The 24835-nt window shown below is 43.9% G+C and overlaps 1 protein-coding gene across 2 annotated transcripts in view; it reads right to left on the minus strand.

Annotated features, from left to right (window-relative positions):
* Window positions 1-10031: 10031 nt before the first annotated feature.
* Window positions 10032-24835, minus strand: part of SFMBT2 (Scm like with four mbt domains 2) — a 110146-nt gene continuing 95342 nt past the window's right edge. For both annotated transcript variants that reach the window (XM_050969872.1, XM_050969873.1), the window contains 5 exons: window positions 23666-23841; window positions 21909-22081; window positions 19488-19736; window positions 18266-18394; window positions 10032-16270 (listed from right to left, as the gene is read on the minus strand). In XM_050969872.1, coding sequence (XP_050825829.1) covers window positions 16130-16270; window positions 18266-18394; window positions 19488-19736; window positions 21909-22081; window positions 23666-23841 — 868 coding nt within the window. In that variant the 3' untranslated portion in view covers window positions 10032-16129. The remainder of the gene's footprint in view (window positions 16271-18265; window positions 18395-19487; window positions 19737-21908; window positions 22082-23665; window positions 23842-24835) is intronic.

Genomic DNA, 24835 nt, shown 5'->3' on the forward strand with positions numbered 1-24835 from the left:
GAAGGGAGGAGAAGACAGCAGAGGAGGCCAACATAACACATCCCTCATTTGGCAAAGACAGTGGTTATTAGGAGCCCAGAGCTAATGAAAGAGACAGATCCATTAGGCACGTGTCGCTGGAGGGGATTGATTGCTCCCCCTGAAAAAGGGCTGCTCCTCTTGCTACTGGAGGAATATATTTGTTCTGGCTTGTTGATCCAGGGACAAGCATCACATTTAACAAAAAAACCCCTGTAGTTTGTAAAGAGAGCGAAAGGAGATGATAAACTTGCATCAAAACCCTTATTGAAACCTTCTAAGCCCCGACACTGCAAGGCAGGTTGGTTCAGTTGTTAAAAGGGAAGATGTGTGAAGAGGATTTCCTGTCTGAAGCACCTGTATTTGGGGGAATTACAGTCAGAACTACTGCAAACAGGAAGTTTTTCAGTGGAAATGCTGAATGACAAAATCTGACCGGTGCAGAACCCTGCCTTCAAAGAAAACTAATCGTTCAAGTCTAGCATAATGCAAAATTCACTGCATGGTGCCCTAAGTTCAGTAAGTCTGGACCTAAGGTGGGTCAACCATGAACTGCCAGCATCATCTCCCTGGCAAAGCAAGCATCACTTCACAGAGCAACTGCCTCCCATGGAGAGGGATTGAATGAAACAGTCTGATTTCCATGTGTTATCCAATTTCTACATTCAGGGCTCTCTGAACAGTCCTGACAGTATCTCTCTGTTTAGTTCAGCCCAGAACATGCCTGTGTAACTCTAACCATAGGCATGTCCTTGTATTTTTTGTGAAAAGTAGGTTTTTCATGCATTGGAGCTGCTTTTGGCTCTGCTTTAGGGGAAGATGAGTTGAGTCATGATTTGAGTAATCTCTAATTAGAAGGGCACAAGTGTGTTGTTCAGCCCTTTAGACCATCAAGTATATGCTTAAATTAAGCACATGTTGAAGAGCTCTTCTGAATCAGGAGCCTGAGCAAGCTCAGGCTGAATTTTCTGCTGCATGTGAAAACTGCTGCAATCCATTATTCCAAATGAAGCTCGGGCAATGAAACCAAACAAAAGCTCCTGGAAAAAAGAGACTCAAGCAAAACACATGTTCTGCTTGGTGAGTTTGATGCTGCTGTTTGTCTGCAGGAACAAACACCTTGTCATTTGGTGACTGATGTTTGCTAAAATATTTTGTTCTCTTCAAAGAGGAATTGATCTTTAAAGAAGGAATTACTCGGCAGTTTCATTACCAGAGACAGGAATCCTGGGTGTGACATCCATTCAGATTTCTTCCAAATTTGCAGGAAAATGTGGTGATTTAAAAAGGAAACCAGCTACAAGCTGGAGAGCAAACCTCCCCACAGTTCAGGGTGGCTTGCTGGTTTCAGCTGGAGGAAAACCTGGGTTTGATGGATCACCAAGAAAATCCATTATGGCAACTGAATGCTGATGGCAGCTGCACCAATTTAGAACAACTGACTTCTCGTGTTGGAGTAAAGAATTCAGCAAGATCAGGAACTACCAGAGCATCATTAAATCTGGATATTTAATGGAGCAGCTTTGTGTAACAATTGAACTTCAGAAAGGATTTTTCTGTCCTTCACCATTGAAGTAATTTGGTGGATTTGCTATTAACCAAGGAAAAAAAAAAAACAACTGGGATAGAATATTTTGCTAAGTCAAACTACCTCGGGGTTACACACAGCCTGCTGCATTATGCAGTTGTTCCTTTGCATATTTCATTGGCTCTGGGGAAATATTAAAATTTGTAATTTCCATATTGCCAGATTATCGTACACTCTCCAGTGATTGTTCTCTCTATTTTTTATAATCTGTCAATTTTCACACTATTTAAAAAGACAATTTGGCTGCCTTAATGCCAGAAAAATCTCACAGGGTATTTTCTTTCTTTTTCTTTCCTCAGCCTAGGAAATGCTATTTTTAGGACTAGAAACCTTTCATTACCATTCACTGAGCACCTTGCTTTGCCATTGCAGATAAACACTGAGCTTAACAGTTTTTAGCCCTGGAAAAAAAAAATTAAAATTTTGAATCTGCTTCCAGGAAGTTTTTGGTAAGTATCATGTCACTGTGGAGTGCCACATTAATAGAGAGTGTGAAATACAAGTGTGAAGTCTACGATATATCTATACCCTGTGCTTTGATATGTCATAATATTTAGTTATCCACAGCTAAGGAACTCACAAGATTCTTGAAGTGCAGTAAGCAACACTTTGCACATTTTACAGACAAGGAGATGGAAAAAATACATGAAATAGATGCAGTGGCTGGCAGGAGGTGAGGCAGCTCCTCAAGTGCAGCTCCTGGTATTGATTTGCCATCTTCCTTTCCCATGAACAGCCCAGTGCCTCCAGATTTTACTAAAATATGAATTAAATAATAAGGCTGGATGAGGTAAAAGGCTTGACAAGGGGAGATGCAAAGCTTGTCCACAGACACTGTTTGCACAATAATTAATTGTGGGAATGAAAAGTGGATTTTTCAGCTGCTTTTTGAATCTCAGTGTCAATATCTTCTCCAGGTGAATTGCCCTTAAATTTATTTGCACAAGAACCTGCTGTTGGGAGGCAGAACAGCAGAAGTGGGTGTCCTGAAGACCTGTTTTGGTATGTCCTGCTCCATCCCTGGAGGTGTTCAAGGACAGGCTGGATGGGGCTTGGAGCAACCTGGGGAAGTGGAAAGTGTCCCTGCCCATGGTAGGGGGCTGGAATGAGGGGATCTTTAAGGTCTCTTCCAACCCAAACCACTCTGGGATTCTATGAAAATAATAGCAAAATCTTGAGGAATACTATGGAAGAAATTGAACTCTTCCCAGTGATGTGCCCCTCTGGCATGGTGAAAACACGTGGAAGGGTCAGAAGGTCTGAGCATCCTTCTAAACAAAACTCAGTGGAAAACTCAGCCTGTCCCTGCTATGGAGGAAAAAAGTTCTAGAGCCAGAGAATAATACACCCATCCAAGCTCTTTCAAGGTTTCATTAGTTCCTAATGGAAACTTTGCAGATGGAGTAGGCAGCAATTAACAATTAACAGCAATTAACAATTATTCCTTCAACTTGCTTCCTGCTGGAAAAGGGAGACAATTAAAGTCTCTTCTGCTGTCCTTGTTCTTGTCCCTCTCTACCTTGGGAATTGCATTATCAGGGAATCATCTTATTTAGCAAAGGACCTGTTTTGTCTTGTGGTAAATAGTTGCTCCCTTAGGGACAGCTTTTTAGAAGTGCCTGAAGATACAGCTGAGAAATCCCTTTTCAGGTTTTGGGGAGAGGAAGAGGGAAATCTCATTTCAAAATCATAAAGTTTTTATTTTTAATAGAGCAAAACTATAGTGAGCCAAGTTTCTATCTAAGTGAAAAGTGTGGATGACTGAGCCGTGTAAGACACAATTCTCCTGCTCTGCATGTGGTGTGAAGAAGTGTCTGCCCTTGTCCTTAGGACTGTGGCAACTCCTGTTCCTGATTCCAGTGTAAATCCATGTGCAACTGAAAAAGATGATGAAACTGAAAAAGAATCCATGTGAAACTGAGAAAAAAGGAAATTTCTTTCCATCCCAAGTGCTTCTTCCTCCCACACCAGAACACTGATTGAAAAGCTTGGACATCCAGGTAGATAGACTGGGAAAATGAGCCAGCTGAGAGCTTTTCCATGTGGGTTAATCTTTAACCAGATGAATTTCCCAACTGCAAAAATATTGATGTGAGCATGAGAGAGAAAGGAGGAGGAACACAGGATGGGGATGGGACCACTCAGTGAAGCAGGAATTGCTCCCTCTAAAGCCACAGAGTAACCTTGGCTTGTGGGTTAAGAGCATTAAATTCCTCCTTGTTTACTTTGAGCCACAAACCTATATTTAGGTAGTTATGACAAGTAGAAAAAGCACAGAAGTCCATCCTAACTCTTTCTCCTTCTTCACATGTCTCTGCCCAGAAACTACCAACCTGTTTCCATCCAGGACAGGCTGACTGAGGAAGAGATATTGTGGGATAATACTGGGTGACTCAGTAATACTGATCTGTGAATGCAAGAGATCCCCTGCAATTAATCATTTAGAAACAGCCCATTAATATTCCAAAGTCTGTAATTTATACAACTTCTGTCAGATTTGTTATCCAGATCAGAGGATAAAAGATAGGGGTTGCAAGGATCTGAGAAGGAAGCAGCCCACAAATCTTCACTGCAAGCCCAGCAGTGAGAAAAGCAGAATTAAACTGCTCATCCATCTTAAAGGAGCTGCCTGGACAAGGGTGGTTATCACCCCTCACATCCCTTCAGAGACAGAAACAACAAAGGGAGTGTGAATCTTGCCTCTCCCAGAAGGGACAATGGAAGTCTCCATGTCTGGAGGTATTTCAGTGTCTATGAATGCACCTGGTACAGCCAGGGAAGCTGCAGAGGCAGAAATCCAGGTGGGACATGAATGAGTTGACACAAAATAAGTCTTTACCACTGTCTGAGAGACCTGAAAATGCCACTTCTGCTGCTCTAAGAGGATGTGACTGTTCCTTGGCTTTGCCATCCCATTCATGTCTTGGATGTCCTGGGGTAACACAATCTCCAGCCTTGGCTGGAATCAGGTGAGAAACTCTCTTTCAGGCACCTGAAAATTAAACAATACTTAAAATTATTGCCCAGCTTTGTAGATTTTCTGAAATGTCACCAAATTTTATCATTATTCCAAAATTTATCATTTATCATTATTCCAAAATTGCAAAGTCTCTTTCTGTCCAATTCTAAAAATTACCCAAATATCCACTCAAATATCTGAACAAAACCTGTCCTCACATGCCTGTCAATAATACTAATAAAAAATTCATCTAATGCTTTTTTTGCTTCACGTCTCTACTGCCCTATCAGTAAAAAAATTAAAGATAGATTTGTCTGAAATAAGTTATAATTGAGAATGTCTTTTCCTATTCTACATGAAGGAGCTCATCTTCAAAGCAATCTGCACAAATCCCATTAACAGCAATAACAGAATTTGTGCAAGTAACTCCCCAAACACCACTTTGAACATTAAGCCCTTTACTTAATTCAATATCAGATAAAAACCACGATCTAAGGCAATGCAAAGACTTGATATCCTGGTTTGTGTTTCACAATGGACTTGAGACTCTCACACACAGAGACACACCCAGGCACATTGATGCCACAGCTTAACAACTTTAAGTGAAAACAGAAAAGCTGCTTCTTATTAAAGGAACTAAATTGGAAAAAAAAAAAAAAAACAAGAAAGAAAAAAAAAGCCCCCAGCATCAACCTCAAATAGCAACTTCATTTCCAGAAGAGAAATAAGAGAGAGAAAAGAGAGAGAACCTTCTTTGACTGGTTTTACTTTCCTCCTCCACCTCAATTTTAATAAATATTTGGGTTTGGACTGGTTCTTTTCTACCCTGCCCTCCCACACACAAATGGAGTTTACTCCCATAAAAATTCAGATTTCATTGAGAAATGCCATGAGCAAGGTACCACCCAGCCTCCCTTTTGGGGACACTGTGTTCTCAAGCACTTGAAGGAGAGGGACAGTTATACATTGACTTTTTAAGTGTGTTAGAGACCCTGGATCAGGGAGGAGGAAAGAGATTCCCAATTTTTCACTGCAACACAGCAGGATCATCCTGGCCTGCCTCAGAGGCTCCTGTGACAAGAGAAGACAGCAGGACTTCCCCACTAAAAAAGGATCTATGAATTTATTCCAAGTTCTTGGTTGAAGATATTCTCTTTAATGTATTTATCACTTGTAATAATAGAGGTTAAAAATTAAGTCAAGCTCCAAGGCACCAGCAGTTGTAGATACTGAGCCAGCACAGAACAAAATGAGGGGTTTTTTTCCCTCAGTGAGATGATATTTCAGAGCTTTATTCCAGGGTTAAGTAGATCTTTGGAGGCAGAGAAATGCTCAGATGGTCCAGGTTCCTGTTTTTCTCTCCTTTTGTGCTTCTCTCTATTGCCCTCGTGACATAGCACAAAAACAAGGGGTCAAAGCCTGGCACTGGTGTCTGTGGATGGGGACCCCCTCTGCTCAATCCCTCCTTGGCCAGGGAAAGTCCTGCTGTGGAGGCTCTGAACAGAAAACTGCCCTGCTAGATGCAATTTGGGTCAATCATAAATCCAGGAGCTCAGCAAAGCTTGCAGTTTTCCTGCAAACCTAAAATTTCACAGTTTGGATGTTTGAGGTCCTTCCAGCTATGAACAACAGTGAATTTCAGAGGAATGTTTGCATTTAAATGTGGTGATCTCCCATAGCACACTCCTCCCTAGAGACAAGTGTGATCTCACCTTAAACCAGTGGGAACACAGTCCCTGATTTCTGCAAGGTCCCCAGGTCTTTGTGACAAGTCCATGAAAGTGATAATAACACTTTCTTACCCTAAACAGGCCCTTTTGCTGGCTGTCATCATGGGAGGCTGCCTTGGCAGGGAATCCTTCCTTCCTTCCTTCCTTCCTTCCTTCCTTCCTTCCTTCCTTCCTTCTTCCTTCCGTCCTCCTTCCTTCCTTCCCTTCCTTCCTTCCTTCCTTCTCTTCCTCCTTCCTGTCCTCCTCCTTCCTTCCTTCCTTCCTTCCTTCCCTTCCTTCCTTCCTTCCTTCCTTCTTCCTCCTCCTTCCTTCCTTCCTTCTTCCTTCCTGCCTTCCTCCTCGCCTTTCCTTCCTCCTCCTTCCTTCCTTGGCCTTCCTTCCTTCCTTCCTTCCTTCCTTCCTCCTTCCTTCCCTTCCTTCCTTCCTTCCTTCCTTCCTTCCTTTCCTTCCCTTCCTTCCTTCCTTCCTTCCTTCCTTCCTTCCTTCCTTCCTTCCTTCCTGTGCCTTCCTGTCCTTCCTTCCTTCCTTGCCTTCCTTCCTTCCTTCCTTCCTTTCCTTCCTTCCTTCCTTCCTTCTTCCTTCCTCTTCTTCCTTCCTTCCTTCCGTTCCTTCCGTTCCTTCCTTCCTTCCGTTCCTGGATCCTTCCTTCCTTTCTTCCTTCCTTCCTCCTCTTCCTTCCTTCCCTTCCTTCCTTCTTCCTTCCTTCCTTCGTCCTTCCTTCCTTCTTCCTTCCTCCTCCTTCCTTCCTGTCCGTCCTTCCTTGCCTTCCTTCCTTCCTTCCTTCCTTCTGTCCTTTCCTTCCTTCCGTCCTTCCTTCCTCCTTCCTTCCTCTGCCTTCGCCATCTTCTGCTTTTACTTCTATTAATTGTTACATTAATCACCACTCAGACTGAGCTTTTCAAAATTAAATGACCACTCCATGGCAACATCAGCTCCGTGGTTTTTCCTGGGAATATCACATTTCATCATCCAAATGCCATCACTTTTTTTGTTTTGCACGCTGTGGAAGTGCTGGGGAAGGCTTGTTGCTGGAGGTCTTACTTTGACACCCATCTGAAGGTCAGGTTAAACAAATGCCAAATAGGAACAAGATTTGTCTAATTGGTCCTGCCTTGCAGAGGGAAACAGTCAACCTGACACCTCAAGGTGTCCTGCAGCACTATTTTTTCCTCTGGTTTTAAGATTTTATGACATATTAGAGAAGACAGCATAATTACAACTTCAGCTGAGATGTAGTTATAAAATCAACTTGCTGTAATTGAGTACAGACACTACAGCAAGAGGTGTATCAGTCTTAAGTAAATATTGTAGCAGTAGAGGGACTTGGAGAATCATTAAATTTCACAGAAAGGCATGAATCTTGAAATTAAAAAAGCAATAAAACTGCTATCAACAGCAGCAGCAACAGCAACAACATGGTTATTAAAAACTATAATTATTTGCCTTGAAAGTCTGTCTAGAAACCTTGGGAATGAAATATAACTACCTGCTTTTGTTCATTCTGTATGCAGGAAATAAAATGGTGTTTCCTCAGAGACCTGAAAATATAACTTTTGTTTTGTAGGTGTTTTTGTTGTAGGGATGGTTGACTATTGTTGGTGTTCATACTTCCACTTACGTGACTGCTTGATTGTGTCAACAAATCAGATCAAGTATCTAGAAATCTTTCACAAATTAATTGCACATGAAAAACACTAAAAATGGATGTCTTCAAAGTCTTGGTCTGTGATACCAGAAGCAAGACTGGTTGGTAGGTATTGTTCCCCTCAGAAAACGATATATGGCAACCATATTTTATGTGTTGGTCATTAATTTTGAGGAACTCAGCTGGAGTATCTTGCCAGGGTTTGACTAAAATCACTTCATATTCTTCAAAAATTAGCTCCTTGCAGAGCTCTGAGTCTTGCCTGAGCTGGTACAGAAATTTAAAAACTAGTGTCTGACCTTTGCATTACTTTCAAATGACTATATAATGGGCTATGGGGAGATACATGGATTTATTTTCACCTATGGATCCTTAAGAATATCATAAACAATTCAAGTTTTTGCTCTTTTGATTTTATGTCGCCACCAGATTCACCTCAGAATTGTTTCCTTTGATAAATCCTTCCCATTCTCTGTTTCATCTTTCAGTGAGCTCTTCTGTGTCCAGCAGGCCATTTGTCAGCAGCCAGCAGTTCCCACTGGTCTGATGCTGTATTCCCAAGGCTGTCTGCACAGGTCACTGACCACCTGCACTTCTGTCCCTCCCAAAGCCTGGGCTTTAGGACAGCGTCATAAGGAGTCAGACCACAGGATTATCATCCCAAGACTTGTTGACATTGTAAAATAACAATTTTTCAATGGCTTGATTCTATTTTAAGTCACTCTGCCCCCACAGGCTTGCCCACGGTTGTGGTTTTGTGTGATAGACAATAGCCAGTCTTGATGAAATTGGAGAAATGATGGAACACAGAGGGAGAAGTTTTGGTTTTGCTGTATCCACAAGAGGCATTTAAATAAGATTGATGGAGTGTCACTGTCATATTTCCTGAAAAATCCCTTTGCCAGGATTTCTTCTACTGAGAAGCCTCAGAAAAGAATGAGAACAATAATTATCTGATTGCTGCTCTGGAATGTGGCTTGGACATTGTTTACCAACAGGTGAATCTTTGATTGGTTCCATGTGAATTGTTTTTACTTAATGACCAAACACCATCAGCTGTGTCGAACTCTGAGGAGTCAGTCACGAGTTTTTATCATTCTTCTTGTTAAACCTTCTGTCTGTATCCTTTCTTCAGTATAGTTCCAGCATTCTCTAATATAGTATCATAAAATAATAAATCAGGCTTCTGAGAACATGGAGTCAGATTCTCAATTCCTCCTTCATCCTGGGGACCTCACAAACTCAACAATGGAGCAAAACCAAAGAGAGTCATCCAAACTCTTGTTAGCCAATTCTGTGGACTCTGTGCTCACTTTCTCCCATGCACACATCAGTGGAAGCTTTGGGGTGTGCACCACCCTGCTTTCACTGAGGCAGAGAGGATGGGGAAGGACACCACTGGCAAAACCTTGGTAGCCAAGCCAGACCAACAGAGATCTTTTGATGGCATCTTCAGGCTGCCATTGAGAGGTATGAAAGGTGTCAGGACTTGCAGAGCTGGAATTTAAGCTCAGCACAGCCTCTAAGTGCAGGGAAAACATCACACAAGGCATGTAACACACACAAGGTTTTGTCTGGCAAAGCAGGTATGTCTGAAGCCCACCCTTTGGAATTCACAAACAGCTATTTTTTCCCCACTGCAGAATGGCTTCCCCCATCTTCAATGGCAGCTGTGCACCTGGGGAGGTTTTATTTTCTGTCTCCCTACTCCATGTGCTGCTGTAACTCTCGTCCTGCCACCATCAGCTCTTCTGTGGCTACACCCTCCTTTCCCTGTTGCTCACTGAGTTATTTTCATTCCCGTCTTTCACCCTGCTCCCATCACTTTCTTAAAACGTGCTTGGATGCTGTTGTGTCTCCTCACCACCCACCACCTTTCCTGTTTCATGTCCTGCTTCTGGGAAGAACTTCGAGATGCATAAACCCAAACTACTCAGGTTGGTGCCTACAGAGGGCTGAGCCAGGGAGGCTGTGTTGTACCTCTGGAAGTTTGGGGGCTCAGTGAAGGCAAAACTGATCCAGGCAGTTTGGACACAAAAATACATCAAAACACAGCCCTGTCAAACAAAAAATAACTAGCCTGGAGAGATATATGACTTATTGTTACTTTATTAACAACGTGGCTTACAACTGTTTCAAGTAAAAAGGGATTTCATTCTGAATAAAAATTAAAATATAACTCTGAATATAGATTTTCACTTATTTACATGGAAACATATATACAGAATAGAATCTTACAGCAAACTGACAACATGCCCTTCGCCCTGGGAACTTGAAAAAGTAAAAACACCAGCATTGACTGATTGATATGTATATATATATATATATATATACACACATACATATACACGCACATATATATACATATATATATACACACATATGTATCAACACACCAAAGGGATTATGTACACAAACTTGGAGTCAAAACCTTCAGTACAAACTGGAATGCAGAACAATTCAAAGTTTTCCAACATGCACCACCACGAATGGAGGGTAACTGCTGGTTGTGGAGCCAATTCCTGCTGGTCCATGAGGGTCAGGTGGGCTTAAGTGCTTGCCTTGTCCTACACAAGGCACATGAAAAGACTCAACTGCCCTCCAAGGCTGCATTTGAGGCTTTCACCTCCCTTGGAGCACACAGGGCACCCTGCCTGAGCATGTGAAAGTGTCATGGTACCATTCCCCAGGTGTTTTCAAGAAAGCAGGTCCCTGAAGGTGAAGGCTGCTGGAACAACTTGGCACATCCTGACCAGGTCTGGCAGAACAGGGATTGGGAAACGGAATGCACACATTTACAACGTATAAATTACAGACATTTATATGTCCATAATTTCCAGTGAGGCTGGGGCAACAAGAAGCAGGTGGGGTGCCCTGGGAATGAGCATTTTCATCCTGTCACATCACAACACAGAGCAGAGGGTTCTGCACATCCACAACCTGAACTCAGGGCAGTGTCACCTTTTCCTGTGGGAGAGAGCTCAAGTTTTTGCTTGGTATTTCCTATGGAGGTCTGGAAGGTGCAAGAGGAAAGTCTTCAGGTCCCAAACTCCAGAAGACACAGAGGAGTTGGGTACAATGAAGAGGGACTGATTTTCCCACCTATCCAGCCAAAGAGCCTAGAGGTATCTGAGTCAGATTTCTCTATCTTCACTGGGGAAAAAAAAATTAGAACCTTTCAGTACTGCAGCTCTGAGTCTAGTGCCAGCTTCCTTCCCTCTTCTCACCTGGCCCCTGCTGGGACTAAAAAACCATCTCTGCTGTGAAAAATAAAAGCTTTCAGGGATGATGCTCACAGAACCCAGCTGTGCTCCCATTATGAGAGGTCCCTCTCCACAAAGACAACTCAAGTCCAGAACTCCAGGCTCTCTCCTCTTGAAGGCCTCTCTCTCCTCTCCCACATCCTTGGCAGTGATCAAGACTTACCTTTTTCACTGCAAATTACCATGATAGACTGAAAAAGAGAAAGGCCACGAGTATTTGTAACTATGACCCAGGTTTGTGCAGTTCATGTGTCTTCTGCAAGAGAATTCCTGTGCATGGCACCAAATCACTACAAACCCACTCTTATTCTGCAGGACAGCTGACATTTAAAGCACTGCTGGGCTATAAAATTCTCATCTTTGACGACTGGCTCATATTCTAGATGCAGCCATTAACAGCATTTACACTTCTTGCTGGAGTATTGTACCAAAGAATAAATGAGACCATTAAAGGCTTCTGCTCCTTTATAGGGAGTTCATGAGCACCTAAGGACTTAAGCCCTCTCTCGTGAAGTCTGACAGACTGCAGCTGCATTTCTGCCTGCTAGGAGAAGGAGGCATTAAATTTTCTGTTAATTAAGTCAAGACTTTTTAACATCTATGTGAGAGAAACTGGTGAGGAATTGGTCCCACAACCCACACGTCTTGAGGGCCCTAACACTAACCTCAGTTATTCCTGGATCAAATCCTGAGTAACAGATTCCTTTACTTCTGGGTCAGCTGATGTGATGAAGAATATTATTGAGGGGGAAAATATACATGCATCCACAGTTTGAAAGAATTTTTACATAAATATACTGTATAAAACATCTCCTAAACACCCAGTATTGTGAGTGAAGGAGTATTTGTTGAGTGTATCCAAGTTAAAAAGTGTACAGTCACAAGAAGGAAAAAAAAAAAAAGAAATCTAATGTTCAAGATGTTGCAGATTACAGAAAATATTTCCTGGAGTAAGGAATCAGCTTTGCAATCCCAAGCAATGGAAAATACAGCGTGACATATCTTAGCACCAAAATGGAGCCCTTGGGACTGCATTTATCCATGCATAATAAAGCTGGTTTTAATGGTGTTCAGTTGCAGCATGTTGTTCTTTTTTGGCACTTGAATTTGAAAATGAGAGGAACACTCTGAGTTCAGAGTTTTCCACAAGAACTGCACCAGAAAAGCACAAAGTATTTGAAGTGCCCTGATTGTACAGAGCTTGTGAAACACTGAGATGGCACAGCAGCTCTGCCAAATTTGATTTTGTGCCCTGAAAATACCAAGGCAGGCTTTAAGGTGACTAAATTTCGAGGATGGCAGCCCAAAATTGCCTGGTTTGCCTTTAAAAGGCTGAGATGGGGACACCACACAAACTGGGACTGCAACAAGCTGAAGGTTAAAGCCAAGGAATGGTGACTTTCCAGTTTAAGGCAAATCAGCTGTTTGCCCAGAGTAAAATAAAGGAGTTCAGGTGTCCCACTGAGAAACTTTTTAAATCCCACCAGGCATCCAAATACATCTGTGAGGGTGGGTCAGGCCATCTCAGCATGGACATGCACCTACTGAGTAATTCACTAAGGACAGGGTGTGCCTGGATTTTGGTGTTTTCTGAGGGCACACAGCATTTTTAGGTGGTTTCTGCACCCTGCAGGACCAAACTATCAAGGGTTATGGAATATGGATAACACAAAAGAGCTGGAAACCCTGAAATCCTCCTAGAGCTGAGAAGCCTTCGTGCCTCTGAGAGGTAGGAAAAGCCAGGGTTTGGTCATTCTGGCAGTTGTGTTTGTGAGCTGAAAATTAAGAAAAGCCCTGAAATCAAATACCATTTTTCATGAAGAGCATACATGACAGCAGGAAGAAGGCAGTACAAGTACAACCAAGCAGGAAATCATGGACATTCCTTAAGTTAATGATTTAATCCAATTTCAGAGATGGATGCTTTGGGTCTGAAAAGTGGGAACTGGCTGATTCTGCCAAGGTAAGGGCTGTGAAGGGAGCAGGGACCTGCCATGGATCTGTTCAGCCTGACTGAGTGCAAGCTCCAAAGAAGCCAGTGCAGATCAAGGTGAGCAGGCACCATACACTCTTCAGTTCCCTGCTTTTGTTCCCAAAGAGAGTCCAGGAACACCTGCACAGCCTTCCTGTGGCAGCAAAGTGTCTGTGTCAGTATGCTGAAGGTCAGCATCCAACAGCCCAGAAATAACAGCAGGGCTGCTCCCCAGCCCTTGGCAGTGGCCTGGGGATAACCATGAGTTCAAGAGCTTCTCAGCAGTGGCATTTTGCAGCTGGTAACACAACAAACTTCAGGTCTGGATGCCAAATTCACAACAGGGAGGGGAGATGTGGCTTTACTACTGTTATTAGAGCATCTGTGGAACTGTGGCAGCTCTGAATTTAACTTAGAATCAATCAGGTCTGGAACAAAAAATCCCACAAACTTACAGTGGTTTGCACTTGTACACTGCAAAGTAAAATGGCATTTTACTGCAGCAAGATTGGATTCCCATCCTCTCATCTGAAGTACATTACTCCCAAGCTTTACTGATGTTCCAGAATTGAAATTAAGTCCAGGCAAAGGTAATTAATTCCTTCTGATCTCTGTTCAATCTGAGCATTTTGTCCAGTTAAACTCCACACCACTCATTGTCCACTTGTGTAAGAAATGGCCTAAGTTCAGCTCCAGCTTTTCTGGAAAGCAACCAATGCAAAAGACAACAATATCCCAATCCTATATCTCTTCCCAACCTGCAGGCTAAAAAGAAATAGTAAAGCATTTACCATCCAAGGTACTTCTAGCATAAAGATTTCAGGTTATCAACTTCTCTGAGAGGACAGAAAGTGAAAAATGAGGCAACCTGAAGAGGAATAAAGTGAAAGACAAATAGTGAGAGAGAAATCTGCAGAAATAAAAGAGCCGGCGCGAGATAAAATTGAAACTTTTTTGTTGTTGTTTAATAGTTTGAGTTTTGAATATGATTTAACTTCCCTGAACAACCAGTAAAGATTCCCATGTTCTTGGCTCAATGCTTCACCCATTCCTTGACTGGCCAGCACTAGAGCTGGTTGCTCTCAAGAGTCTGTGTGTGTCTGTTCCCCAGTCATGCCTCCACAAGGAATTAGCTGCCATAGGAATATCTACAGTTACAAGGCTGATGGAGACAAAAAACGACATTTTTGCAGTGCATCCCAGAAGGCATGAAATGTCTCTGACAAATCCCAGAGGCCAGAAACTCCAAGAACATCAGAGCAGCAGAAGAAGATGGGTTTGACAAGTAAAGGATCAGTGCTGGGATGCTGTTTAGCACACAGCCCTTCTGCTTCTCTTCCTTGGAATGTCCTCATGCACCAGTTCTCCTGACAGAATCCTCCCAGGAGCTGTCTCCTGCTGACAGATGTAACACCAGGACTGGGCTGAAGTGAGGAGGAGCTGGGAGAAGCAGGCTTCCTTATTTTCTCAGCTGTTCTCTCACTTTTCTGGGTGCAATCCTTCAGTCTTCAGAGGTGAAACACTGAGCAACACTTTCAGGGGACCCTGAGAGGGATCCAAAGTAGTTACCAAATCAGTTGCAGTGACACATTTCACTATCACCAGGAAATCCAGTCTAAACCCCAGTTTTTTAATATCTGCCCCACTACAGAACCCTGTTTCTGAATTTCTGAAGAACAAAACCACAGCATTTGATGCAGAGGCAACCAATACTGCCTTGAACCAATTAAAACTTGAAGAAGATCATCAGAACAAAGCAACAGCTGAGAACAGATCCAGTCCTGCTCATCTCCCATGTAAGAACATTTCTGATGAAGTCTCAGCATCTGGTCCAGCCTGCAGCAGTTGCACCAATCCCATTCCTCAGTGACAAATCAGGAAACTTGCTGAAAGGCAAGCCAGGAATTCCCAAGTGATGCATGGCAGGGTAAATGCTTCTTGCCTAAAACACCCTTTGGGCAAGATCTGGATATATTCCAGAGTATTTATATCTGAAGGTCCTCTCTCTTCTCCACAGAATTTAAGAAGGAAACCAATGAAGGAAAAGTAGCGGCTGCAGCCTGGTGTTGGTCAGTAGGTTCTTCTGAGCACAGGGGTCAGCAAGAGTCCCTGAACCCAATCTGCTGTCACCATATGGCTCAAAGACAGGTCTTTAAATTGACTTGGAGTTAAGATTTTTGACCTCATGTTCCTGTAAAGAATGGAGCACTGTACAGATCCCATCACAGAGATTTTCAGCTGATTGTGCAGAGCCAGCATGGCTCAGGGTGTGTTGCTGCCCCACCAGGTCTTGTGTCACCCCTGTCAGTCCACTGCAATTTTGTCTGATATCACAGACACCACGGGTTGAATCCCCTTTCAAAATTCAGCCAGGAATAACCATTATATGCCTGGTGTAACACCTTTTCCTTTTGTAAAACCAGAGAGGTGGGGGGAAAAAAAAGATCACTGCAAGATCACCAAGATCAAACTGGCAGTTAAACCCCAGGTAATGCTACAAATGATGATTTACATTTCAATATGAAAGAAGAGTGTCAGAGCTGTCTAAAAGAAATGTTCATGTCCAGAAATTGTCCTAGACAAACCCTGGCCACCTGGAAACATCTGACCCTTCTCCTTGGGAATGTGTCTGCCACTGGTAGGTTTGGTTTGGTGACAAATCACCTGATCCGTGCTGGCCTTGCACCACTGGGCAACGGGTGTGAGAGGCTCATGAGGAGAGATGCCAACAGTCTTTCCATGTGCTTTACAAGTTCAGAAAAGTTAGTTCCATTTGTAGCTTGTCTCTTTCTGTGTTTGTTTTTCTTCCCCCCATGGATTGCTCCCAGTGCTTCCAATTCCACTTGTTCTCAGGAAAGAAAAAGGATTTGGGGGAAGAAAACCTCTTGAACAAGCTGAAATGGTCAAAAAGACAGGGAACAAGAAGGGGGACAGGAAGGAATGCAGAAGTGCAGTCAGTTGGCATATTGTGCATAGAAAGCAACTTTTACTCTCTCGATCTGGTGGCACAGTTTGATGGCTGGGCCCAGCTTCAGCTCCATGCACTCCTGCACCGTGGGCAGTGTCAGCAACAGGAGGGCCTGGCCATCGATGTCCTGGGGAAAGAAACACAGGGAAAATGGCTTGGTTTGTGGACTCTGGAGGGCAGAATGCATAAGCACGTTTAGAGGAATAAAAGGGGTAGTTTGCCCTAAAAATTAAGTTCTTTTATCCTCTGCTTTTTTCTCCCACTTTGATACTGCCCATCTCCTTTCCCTGACATACAACATGATTTTTCAGAAGTTGTCTAGTGTCTCTGCCTAGGTTCTCACCTTAACCCCCAGCTTGGGAAAAGCCTCCCAGCTGCTGAAATGAGGGATCAGCTGAAGAACCTCTGCAGAGCCAACAGAGACCTGATCAGTCCATTTTATGCCTCAGGAACTGAAACAAGGGGCAGGCTGCAGAGAGACACCAGGAGACACAGGAGGGAGCTGAATAGAGAAACTGATGCTGGTCCCACTGCCAAGTCAGACCCTTTCCCCACCTCCTCTGGCCCACGATTTACTCAGCAGAGGTTTATGTCTGCCTTGCTCCATGCCCTGTACCCAGGTACACCCAGGACCTGCCTTGTTCCACTGCTGAATGACCAAGAGAGGGGCCTAGACCACCCAAAGCCCTTGCAATCTCTTATGTCCCACAATCCCTGAATGGTGCAGGCTGCAAAGGAACTCTGCAGGTCATGTCTTTCCCTCAAGCATAACTATGCACCAAACTCCATGAACCAGTACCCCAGACGAGCACTTTTATTGGGAACCTCTGTTGGCTTTATGATCCTCTTCTTAATAAAGAGCTCAAATTCTCTTTATTCTTTAACAGACTGAGATGATCAGGCCACAAAACTGCTTTTAACCCTTTAGGGAGATCAGAGTCTATGCACAGCAACTCACAGCCAACATAACTCCCCAGCACAGCCCTGATTAGGCAGCATTGAACACAAGGAGGATTTAGACACCTGAAGTGCTGCTTTGATCAGACTGTCCACAGCTCAGGTCCATCCCCCACTGAAGGCTGATGGCACAGACCATTGCACCAGGGCTTCACAAGGAAAAGCTCCAGTGATCTGTGTTTGATTCAAGCCACTATAAAACTCTCTGGCAAAGGAGAGACAGGGTTGGCTTCCAAGCCCTGGCATTGCTTCAGTCTGGTTAACAAATGGCCGGAGCTCGAAGTGACACAGCAACTGTAGCATCTTGCTCTGGGGAGTTTCACTTGCTCCAGACTCACCCTCCACCTTCTCCCAGCCACAGCAACCAGAGTCAGCCATGGTGAAGAATCAGAGACAGTTCAATGAGCAGCTGGTCACACCACTAATTAACTACACTTGTTTTTTCCTAACTTCAGCTCGTTAGTGCTGCCCTTTACCCTCGGCAATGGTTGCGACTCATCTGCCAAGGAATGGCTCTTTCCACATAAACTGTACACACTCACACTGGCTTGAGATGAAGAGCACCGGCTTCTGCTCCTGCAAACCTATCTGCCTAATGGGGAGAAGACTGGCATCTCCTAAATTTAGGTCATCCAAGGCCTGACTGGCAGATCTTCAGAGGAATGTAGTCAGGAATTAGGTGTCTACACACTTGGGACATCTAGGTATCAATGGCAATATTCAGACAGGCAGTTTGGGCTTCAAGCAGCACTTTTCTGCTTCTCAGGCCAGTATTTTAGAACAGGATGGAACCCATGTGGCCTGGAGAAAGCCTGGTGTGTACCAGGTAACTATTATCTGTTTTTACACTGAGGTTCCTACCTGTGGGACATCAGTATAGCCCCATGGACCTTGACATGAAAGGACTGAACCTCCTGCTTTCCACAAGGGTTCTTCACAAGGCTACTGAGTTTCTGGACTCTCTGAGGATCTGGCAAGGCTCTGACTCAAGTTTCTAAGAGTTTTCATGCCTTGACAAAATGGGTGTTTTAACTTGGCCTGATGAACCTGAAGTCTGGTCATAGTCTCTGTACCAAATCCCCAGGCCCAGCCAGCAAAGTGGGATGTCCTGTAACATGAAGAGGCACCACAGACATAAAGGGACAAGTGACAAAAGGACTTCTACCTGCTCCTGAAATATTTTGGCAAGGGGTGCACAGTCGGTGAGTTTAATAAACCTCACGACATCAGTCACAGTCCACTCCAGTGGGTTACTGTCCAGGACGAGCTTCTCTTCCTCTTCTTGCTTAATTTCCTGTGAGGAAAAAAATAACAAAGAAAGGTTTTATAATGTGGATGCCAGCCAGCCAGGGAGAGAAAAATGGCAATCATTTCTCCCAGTGGCTTGTGACAATTTTTAGGGAGTTGTAGGAATGTGATATCTTGGTAGTGTAAACAATCTGCAGGTGGTGTTTTTTCACTTTGTTTTCCTGTTCTTCTCAAGGACGGTGCATGAGAAATGTGGTTTTTATTAACTAGCCAATCAAGTGGAATGTATCCTACTGGTCTATAAAAACTGAAGAATCCTTTGTAATAAGCCCTTCTTTTCTTCTCTTGCAATTGGGTCTCTCACCTGTTCTTGTGTCATTCTTGGCTCAAGGGTAACATCATAAAGCAAACTACCTCCTGTGGAGTCTCGGAGTCTCTGTGGTCAGGATGACCCCAAGATATGTCAGAGAGTCTCTTTTCCCAGCCCGGTAACCAAAGAAGGAGTCAGGATTCTTCTGTTCTGGTTTTCAAGGTTGTTTATTCTTTCTTATCTATAACATTATTTTCCTGACCTGCTGAGGTCCTTTCAGGAGGTCAGTCAGTGGCCCACTACCCACGTTCAGGGTGGTGTTACCTTTTTATACTATGAATGTGTACTTTATTTACAATAATTTTCCAATACCTATCACCTATGTTAGACAGTGAGCTTCTACCCTAAACCAATCCAAAAGTGCCACCATCACCCAGAAGATGGAGGCTAGGAAGAAGGAGAAAGAAGGACATGGCACGCCCAAATTCCTCCATCTTGGGACCCCGAGCCCCCATTCTAAAAACCCTAAAATTCTACTTTTCACCATGTGACAAACTAACTACCATTCTACTTAAACTTTCGTGGCTTGCAGATCCTCATATAAGGTTGGTAATTTTTCCCATGGGTCAAAATCAAAGACACAGGAGTCTTGGGGTCTGTGCCAAGCTCTCTGAGTCCCCTGGAAGGAGTTCTGGCAATCCAGGACAGCCAGAGGGATGTCCTGGCTTCCGACAGTGGAGAACCAGAGCAGGGATGCCCTCCTCAGAGCAGCAAAGGCTGGCACTGAAGGTCGAGTTAGGAGGAACCGTGCTACGAAACACACACTCACTTCCTTGGGTGGCGCGCCCTTGTCGGCCTCGCTGCAGGAGTGGGGCTGGGCTCTGCGGCTGCGGCGGGCTCTCTCGGTGGCAGGAGGCCTGTCCAGCTCGGTGCTGGCGCGCAGGGTGACAGCTCTGCGGGGCCGGGCAGAGGGCACCTCGGCCGAGGACGTGTCCGTCTGGTCATCGCGCAGCTCCGAGCTCGTCTCCTCGCTGCCCGTCTCGTCCTCCATCGCGTCCGCCTCGTCCTCCTCGCTCTCCTGCAGGCACAAACAGCATCCAGGAGATGGACACAGCAGCAAATCCAAAGGCGTGGATGGGGGCACACTGCACTCCCATGGCTGTGCTGGTGCGGGGTAGCATTTATTTTAACTGAATTATCTAGTTTTTGTTACAGCGCTAAGTGAATTAGCCCTCCATTTAGGTTTGTTACAAAATGCAGAAGAAAAAAAGGTGTATGGCAGGAAATTCTTCTTCTGCCATACCTCCCAACCTAAGCGTATCAGGTGAAGCCTAAAGATAGGAAATGCCAAGTCATGGTGAACAGGCTAGAAGCCCCTCTTCTGCTTTTTGGAACCCCTCAGTAACCCTACAGGTCACTTTCCTTTAACCCATGCCAACAGACTATTTCTGATCTCCCTATACCGTATATAAAGGGCTGTTTTAGCCTGGTTATGGTAGAAGAGCTGTCACTGGAACCCTTCTCAGAAGATTCAATAACGACATTGCTGTGAAACAGCCTTCTCCTCTCTCTCCCTGTGTCTGCCTGCCTGAACTCACAATGAGCTGATAACCACTAAAGAGGTGATATCACTTAAGCTTGCTAAGGTTGCCTGGGGCTGAGAACTGCTTGGGAACTCAGACAGTCTGTCCCAAAGAGGACTGAGCTATCTGGGCCCTGCAGCCTGCTGGGGACACCCTGAAACCCAGCAAAGGTGCATTACTAAAGGTCAACAGCAATGACTCATCTGGCACAAAATGTTCCTACCCTGGGCTGGTACCTCAAAACTTGTGGCACTACAGATGCACAGGAGGAGAAATGGAAAATACTAAGAGGATAAAATGAAATTCAGGTTGACTGACATGAAACAAAATCAGAAACTTGACTTTAAGCTTTCACATTGCTTCACATTGGTTAGGGTGTTATTGCTCCTGAATAAAGGGAAATTTTGGTGCCTTTTGAAAATGGCTAGATGTTTAAGATAGCACTCTTTTAGTGACACTTCTGCAAAACTCAGAGAGAGAGGATTTTACCCAGATTTTCCTGCTTTCAGCCCAACACTGAACTGCTGGAGGTGAAGCCCTAAGTTCCATTTGAAGTATTATACCAGATTCTTGTTATTTCTGTCACACAGGGCTTTACAAGCACTCACTACTGATGGAAACAGTGCATTTTGAACTTTATATATGTAACTAGCCCAAATGGCTTTGACAGCTTATCTGTGATCCAAGTGTGAGCAGGCACCCAAAGCCATATGCTCAGGTCTTGAGTGAAAGAGCAATTTAGACAAAGATAGTTGTATTGGCTGAAAGGTTGAAAAACTTGTCTAATGGTTGATTTAGGCTTAACATAAGTTTAAGTTCCTTTGAAGCAGGTATAATCTAAGGAAATGAAGCAGAACTACACCTAAATGAGGACCAAGCCATGAAGATGCAGGCAATCAACTGAAAGCTGAATAAAATAACCTACTCTATCTGAAGTGAAGGGAATTTAGGTAAACCAATTTTATTTCACATTGCACAAAGCAGCAATCACTGGCACTCAGCTGAGGAAGTGAAACCACACATGAGCTCTGTTATTGCCACCATGGGAAAAGCCCCCAGAAAACAGCCCACACAGAGCTAAGTCTATTCCAGGTTTGATTTGGACATGAATCTTTGCTGGTGCTCAGAACCTGTTGTATCACATAGCAGACTGGAAAGACTGAGCCCTCTAATTCCATGTATTTGGGACACAAACCTGTGTGCTAAGGCTTGATGTTATGAGCCAAAAATATCAGGAATAGTTAAAAAATATATAAAATTTCTTGAAACCACAATGGCTATGAGCTATTACTGTTTGTTACAATACTTGGAAATCTTAGACATGTATCACAGAGCTCCTTCACTCTGCTAAATGCTGTGCAAAGCATCCAACAGGCTCATCTGCCTGCTTTTAAGGAAGGAAATAAAATAAAGAGATATTTGGCAGCAAGTCAGCCAGTGAGCATTGGAAAGGTGGGAGCAAAAAATTCTGCTTGCTACTTCTGAAATAGGCAAGGTAAAAATCCCCAAAGTGCCCCAAAAAAACCAGTCTGACCTTAGAAGAACAGAGCAGCAAGGAAGGATCCAAAATAGGTGTGCTGAGAAGCCCCCCAAAAGGAAAATGCAGAATGGGGAACCTGAAGAAGGCACCAAGGGGTTTTTGTTGATTTATCCAGTGTGACACAAACCTCTGCAGAGCCTGCAGCATTGGAATCCACAGCTGATGATCTCCTTTTCTTCTGCACAAAGATGGATTTCCGCCTCTTTCTGCGTCTGGCTGGCTTGACATGGCCACTTTTCATGTTGTTATTTTCCCCAATTGGTGGCTTAATGATTTTTTTCCTCTTCCCATAATAATAAGCTGGAGAAATGAAGCACAATGCCCATTAAAAACTTTAACCACCCAAAGAAGGGAACCTTGGCTTGCTCCTTGCTACAGGCTTAGGACTGTACTCTAAGTGCAATTTAAACTTTAAAATACATTGATCTGGGAAAAAAAAAAAATAGTACAGCATAAATAGGTCATGTTGGACTAGCACAGATTGTTACAGCTCTTATGTATCCAGATTTATTGATGATGAATGAAGACTTCAGAATTTAACAATGTGTTTAGGCAGAGCTCAGCAGTGATTTAGAGGGAAAGAGGCCAACAAGTTCCAGATTTGATGCAATACAGTTCTGTGAGAGGTAATGTTCCTTAAGTTTTCAGCAGAGAGGGGAGAGGGCCAGCTAGCCTCAGTCACGTACAAAGGAATGGGTTTTTATTACTTTTAAGTATTTTGTGGTCTAGGTTGAAATTAAGTCCTCTGACCTCACATTAAATGTTTGTATTAAATGCCTTTTGACACACTATGGGGATGAAAGACACTATGGGGATGAAAGACACTTTGATGAGCAAGAGTATCCCAGGACAACTAAAAAGGCCCGTGGCACCCATGGCAAAGTTCATAACTGAACTGAGCCTTTCAGCAAATCAATGGAGTTTTGAGGAAAAATTCATCCAGTCACAAAACCATCAACTTCTGTGATGGGACAACCTCAGTTGGAGCTCCTCCAGCTCTCCATTTGCTACCAGTGGGAGGCTGGACTCCAGCTCAGGTGTAGATTTCTACAGAAACTCATCCCCAGGGCTCTCAGTATCCCCCTGTCTACTGGCACCAAACTCAGGATAATTGCTTCAGATCAATTACACTGCTTTTTGCAACCTTTGTGGAAGAAGGACAGCTCTCACTTCCACTTTCCTGACCTGTTTGACAGTCAATAATACCAATAATACTGACAATAAAAAGCACTGAACACTAACAACAACTTTCCTGAACAGGTAGGATGGTGTTTAAGTATTAAACATTCTGAGTAGAGAGTCAGTGTTCAAACCTGCCAGCACCTCAGCACTGTGGTTCTGGCCTGTGCTGGTGTGTATGTCAGAAACTCTTTACGAGGAGGATTCATCTCACCTAACAAAGCTGTCTCAGATGTAGCAGGTTAAAATCTCTGCTTCCCACTGCAGGTTCCTTTTATGTGCTCCTTGTGTTGACTTTAGATATGAAGAAAATTCAAGATTTCCAAAAAGTGATGACATTCAAACAGATGTATTAGGATGGAGTGAGAAGGACAGTTTTTTGGTACGGGATTCTAAGGGAACCTGTGGTGGCCTCAGGATTAAATAACTGCTCTAAGATGAGATGAATCCTCATCAGTATTAACATACCACACAACTCCTGTTCTTCACCACACACCACCTAACAGATGCATTAGGATGGAGTGAGAGGGACAGTTTTCTGGTACAGGATTCTAAGGGAACCTGTGGTGGCCCCAGGATTAAATAACTGCTCTTAGATGAAATGAATCCTCATCAGTATTAACACATCACACAGCTCCTGTTCTTCACCACACACCACCTCCCACTTCTCTGGTTCCCAGCCAGCACCATTTTTCCAATACTCACTGTACTTGGTTTTGGTGTGGATGGAGCAGTTCTCGGGGCAGACTTCAGCCACCAGCACAGGGCTGAAGAGGTTGGGGCAGCACTCAAGCTTGGCACAGACCCTCCTGCAGAAATCTGCCACCTGGTCCGACGTGCGCACGATCTTCACGGTCGCCCTGTACGTCTTCCCCCTGTACCTAAGGAGGAGTACAGGACCTCACGTCACCCATCCAGCAAAATCCTGTGGTGCTGCAGACCAGACTCTCCTCTGCCAGGGAGAGATCCTCCCCAGGGACTTCTGGGAGAGTGTCTCTCTTGAAAATGCAGGCAGAACAGGTCTACTTTTTTTAGTGGCTCCACTTCAGATGGACTTGAGGAAGGAAAGGGTGTTATAAATTGAAGGTGTGGACATGATTTGGGAAGGAATCTAAGTGCACACTGGATATATCTGTAGATATGGCAAGAGAAGGAAAAAAATCTCAGTAGGCTTGGTGAGGATACTACAGAGGACAGCAAGCCCTTATTGTGAACTGATGCAAAGGTTTTGGGAGAGAGATGCAGCCTCTCTTCATATACTGACCCATGATCAGATGCTTATACACCTTGCAGAGCATTCTGGTCACCACCCTGTGTCTGGACTAAACTCTCTAAGTCCCAGTGTACTTTTGGTTTTCTCCAATGCCATCTTTCCTGCTCTCATATCATGTTCCAGCTCCCAACAATCCCCACGACTCATGGTGCCAGGTGTGGCTATCAGGACACATGCACTGTGAAGAAATATCTGGGTGAAACAACAATCTCTGTCACCCCAGGACCAGATGACTTCACCACTCTGAGACATGGGCACTACAAAACCCGAGGAACTCATCAGGAGTATCTGGAGTTATTTAACAGGGCTGCAGCAACAGGCCCTAAAAACTGATTCCTACAGGGAATGCTTGGAGCAGAAAACCTGCAATGAAAAGTTTGTCTGAAATTTGCTACACCACTAAAACATTTATTTCGGTGTTTCATATGAAGTGTTTCTGAGTGATAAATGGCTGAGAAAGATACAGTTACATCCCTGCTGTACTACATTGTAGATGTGAACCCTGGAAAACCAATTATCCCCGTAATTTATTAAACAGCAGCAGCAAGCTGTTGTAAACAGTGAGATAAGGTTTTTAAAACATCTCTTACGCATGCTGAGGA

This window comes from Serinus canaria, chromosome 1A, assembly GCF_022539315.1.
Source record: "Serinus canaria isolate serCan28SL12 chromosome 1A, serCan2020, whole genome shotgun sequence".
Classification (NCBI taxonomy): Eukaryota; Metazoa; Chordata; class Aves; order Passeriformes; family Fringillidae; genus Serinus; species Serinus canaria.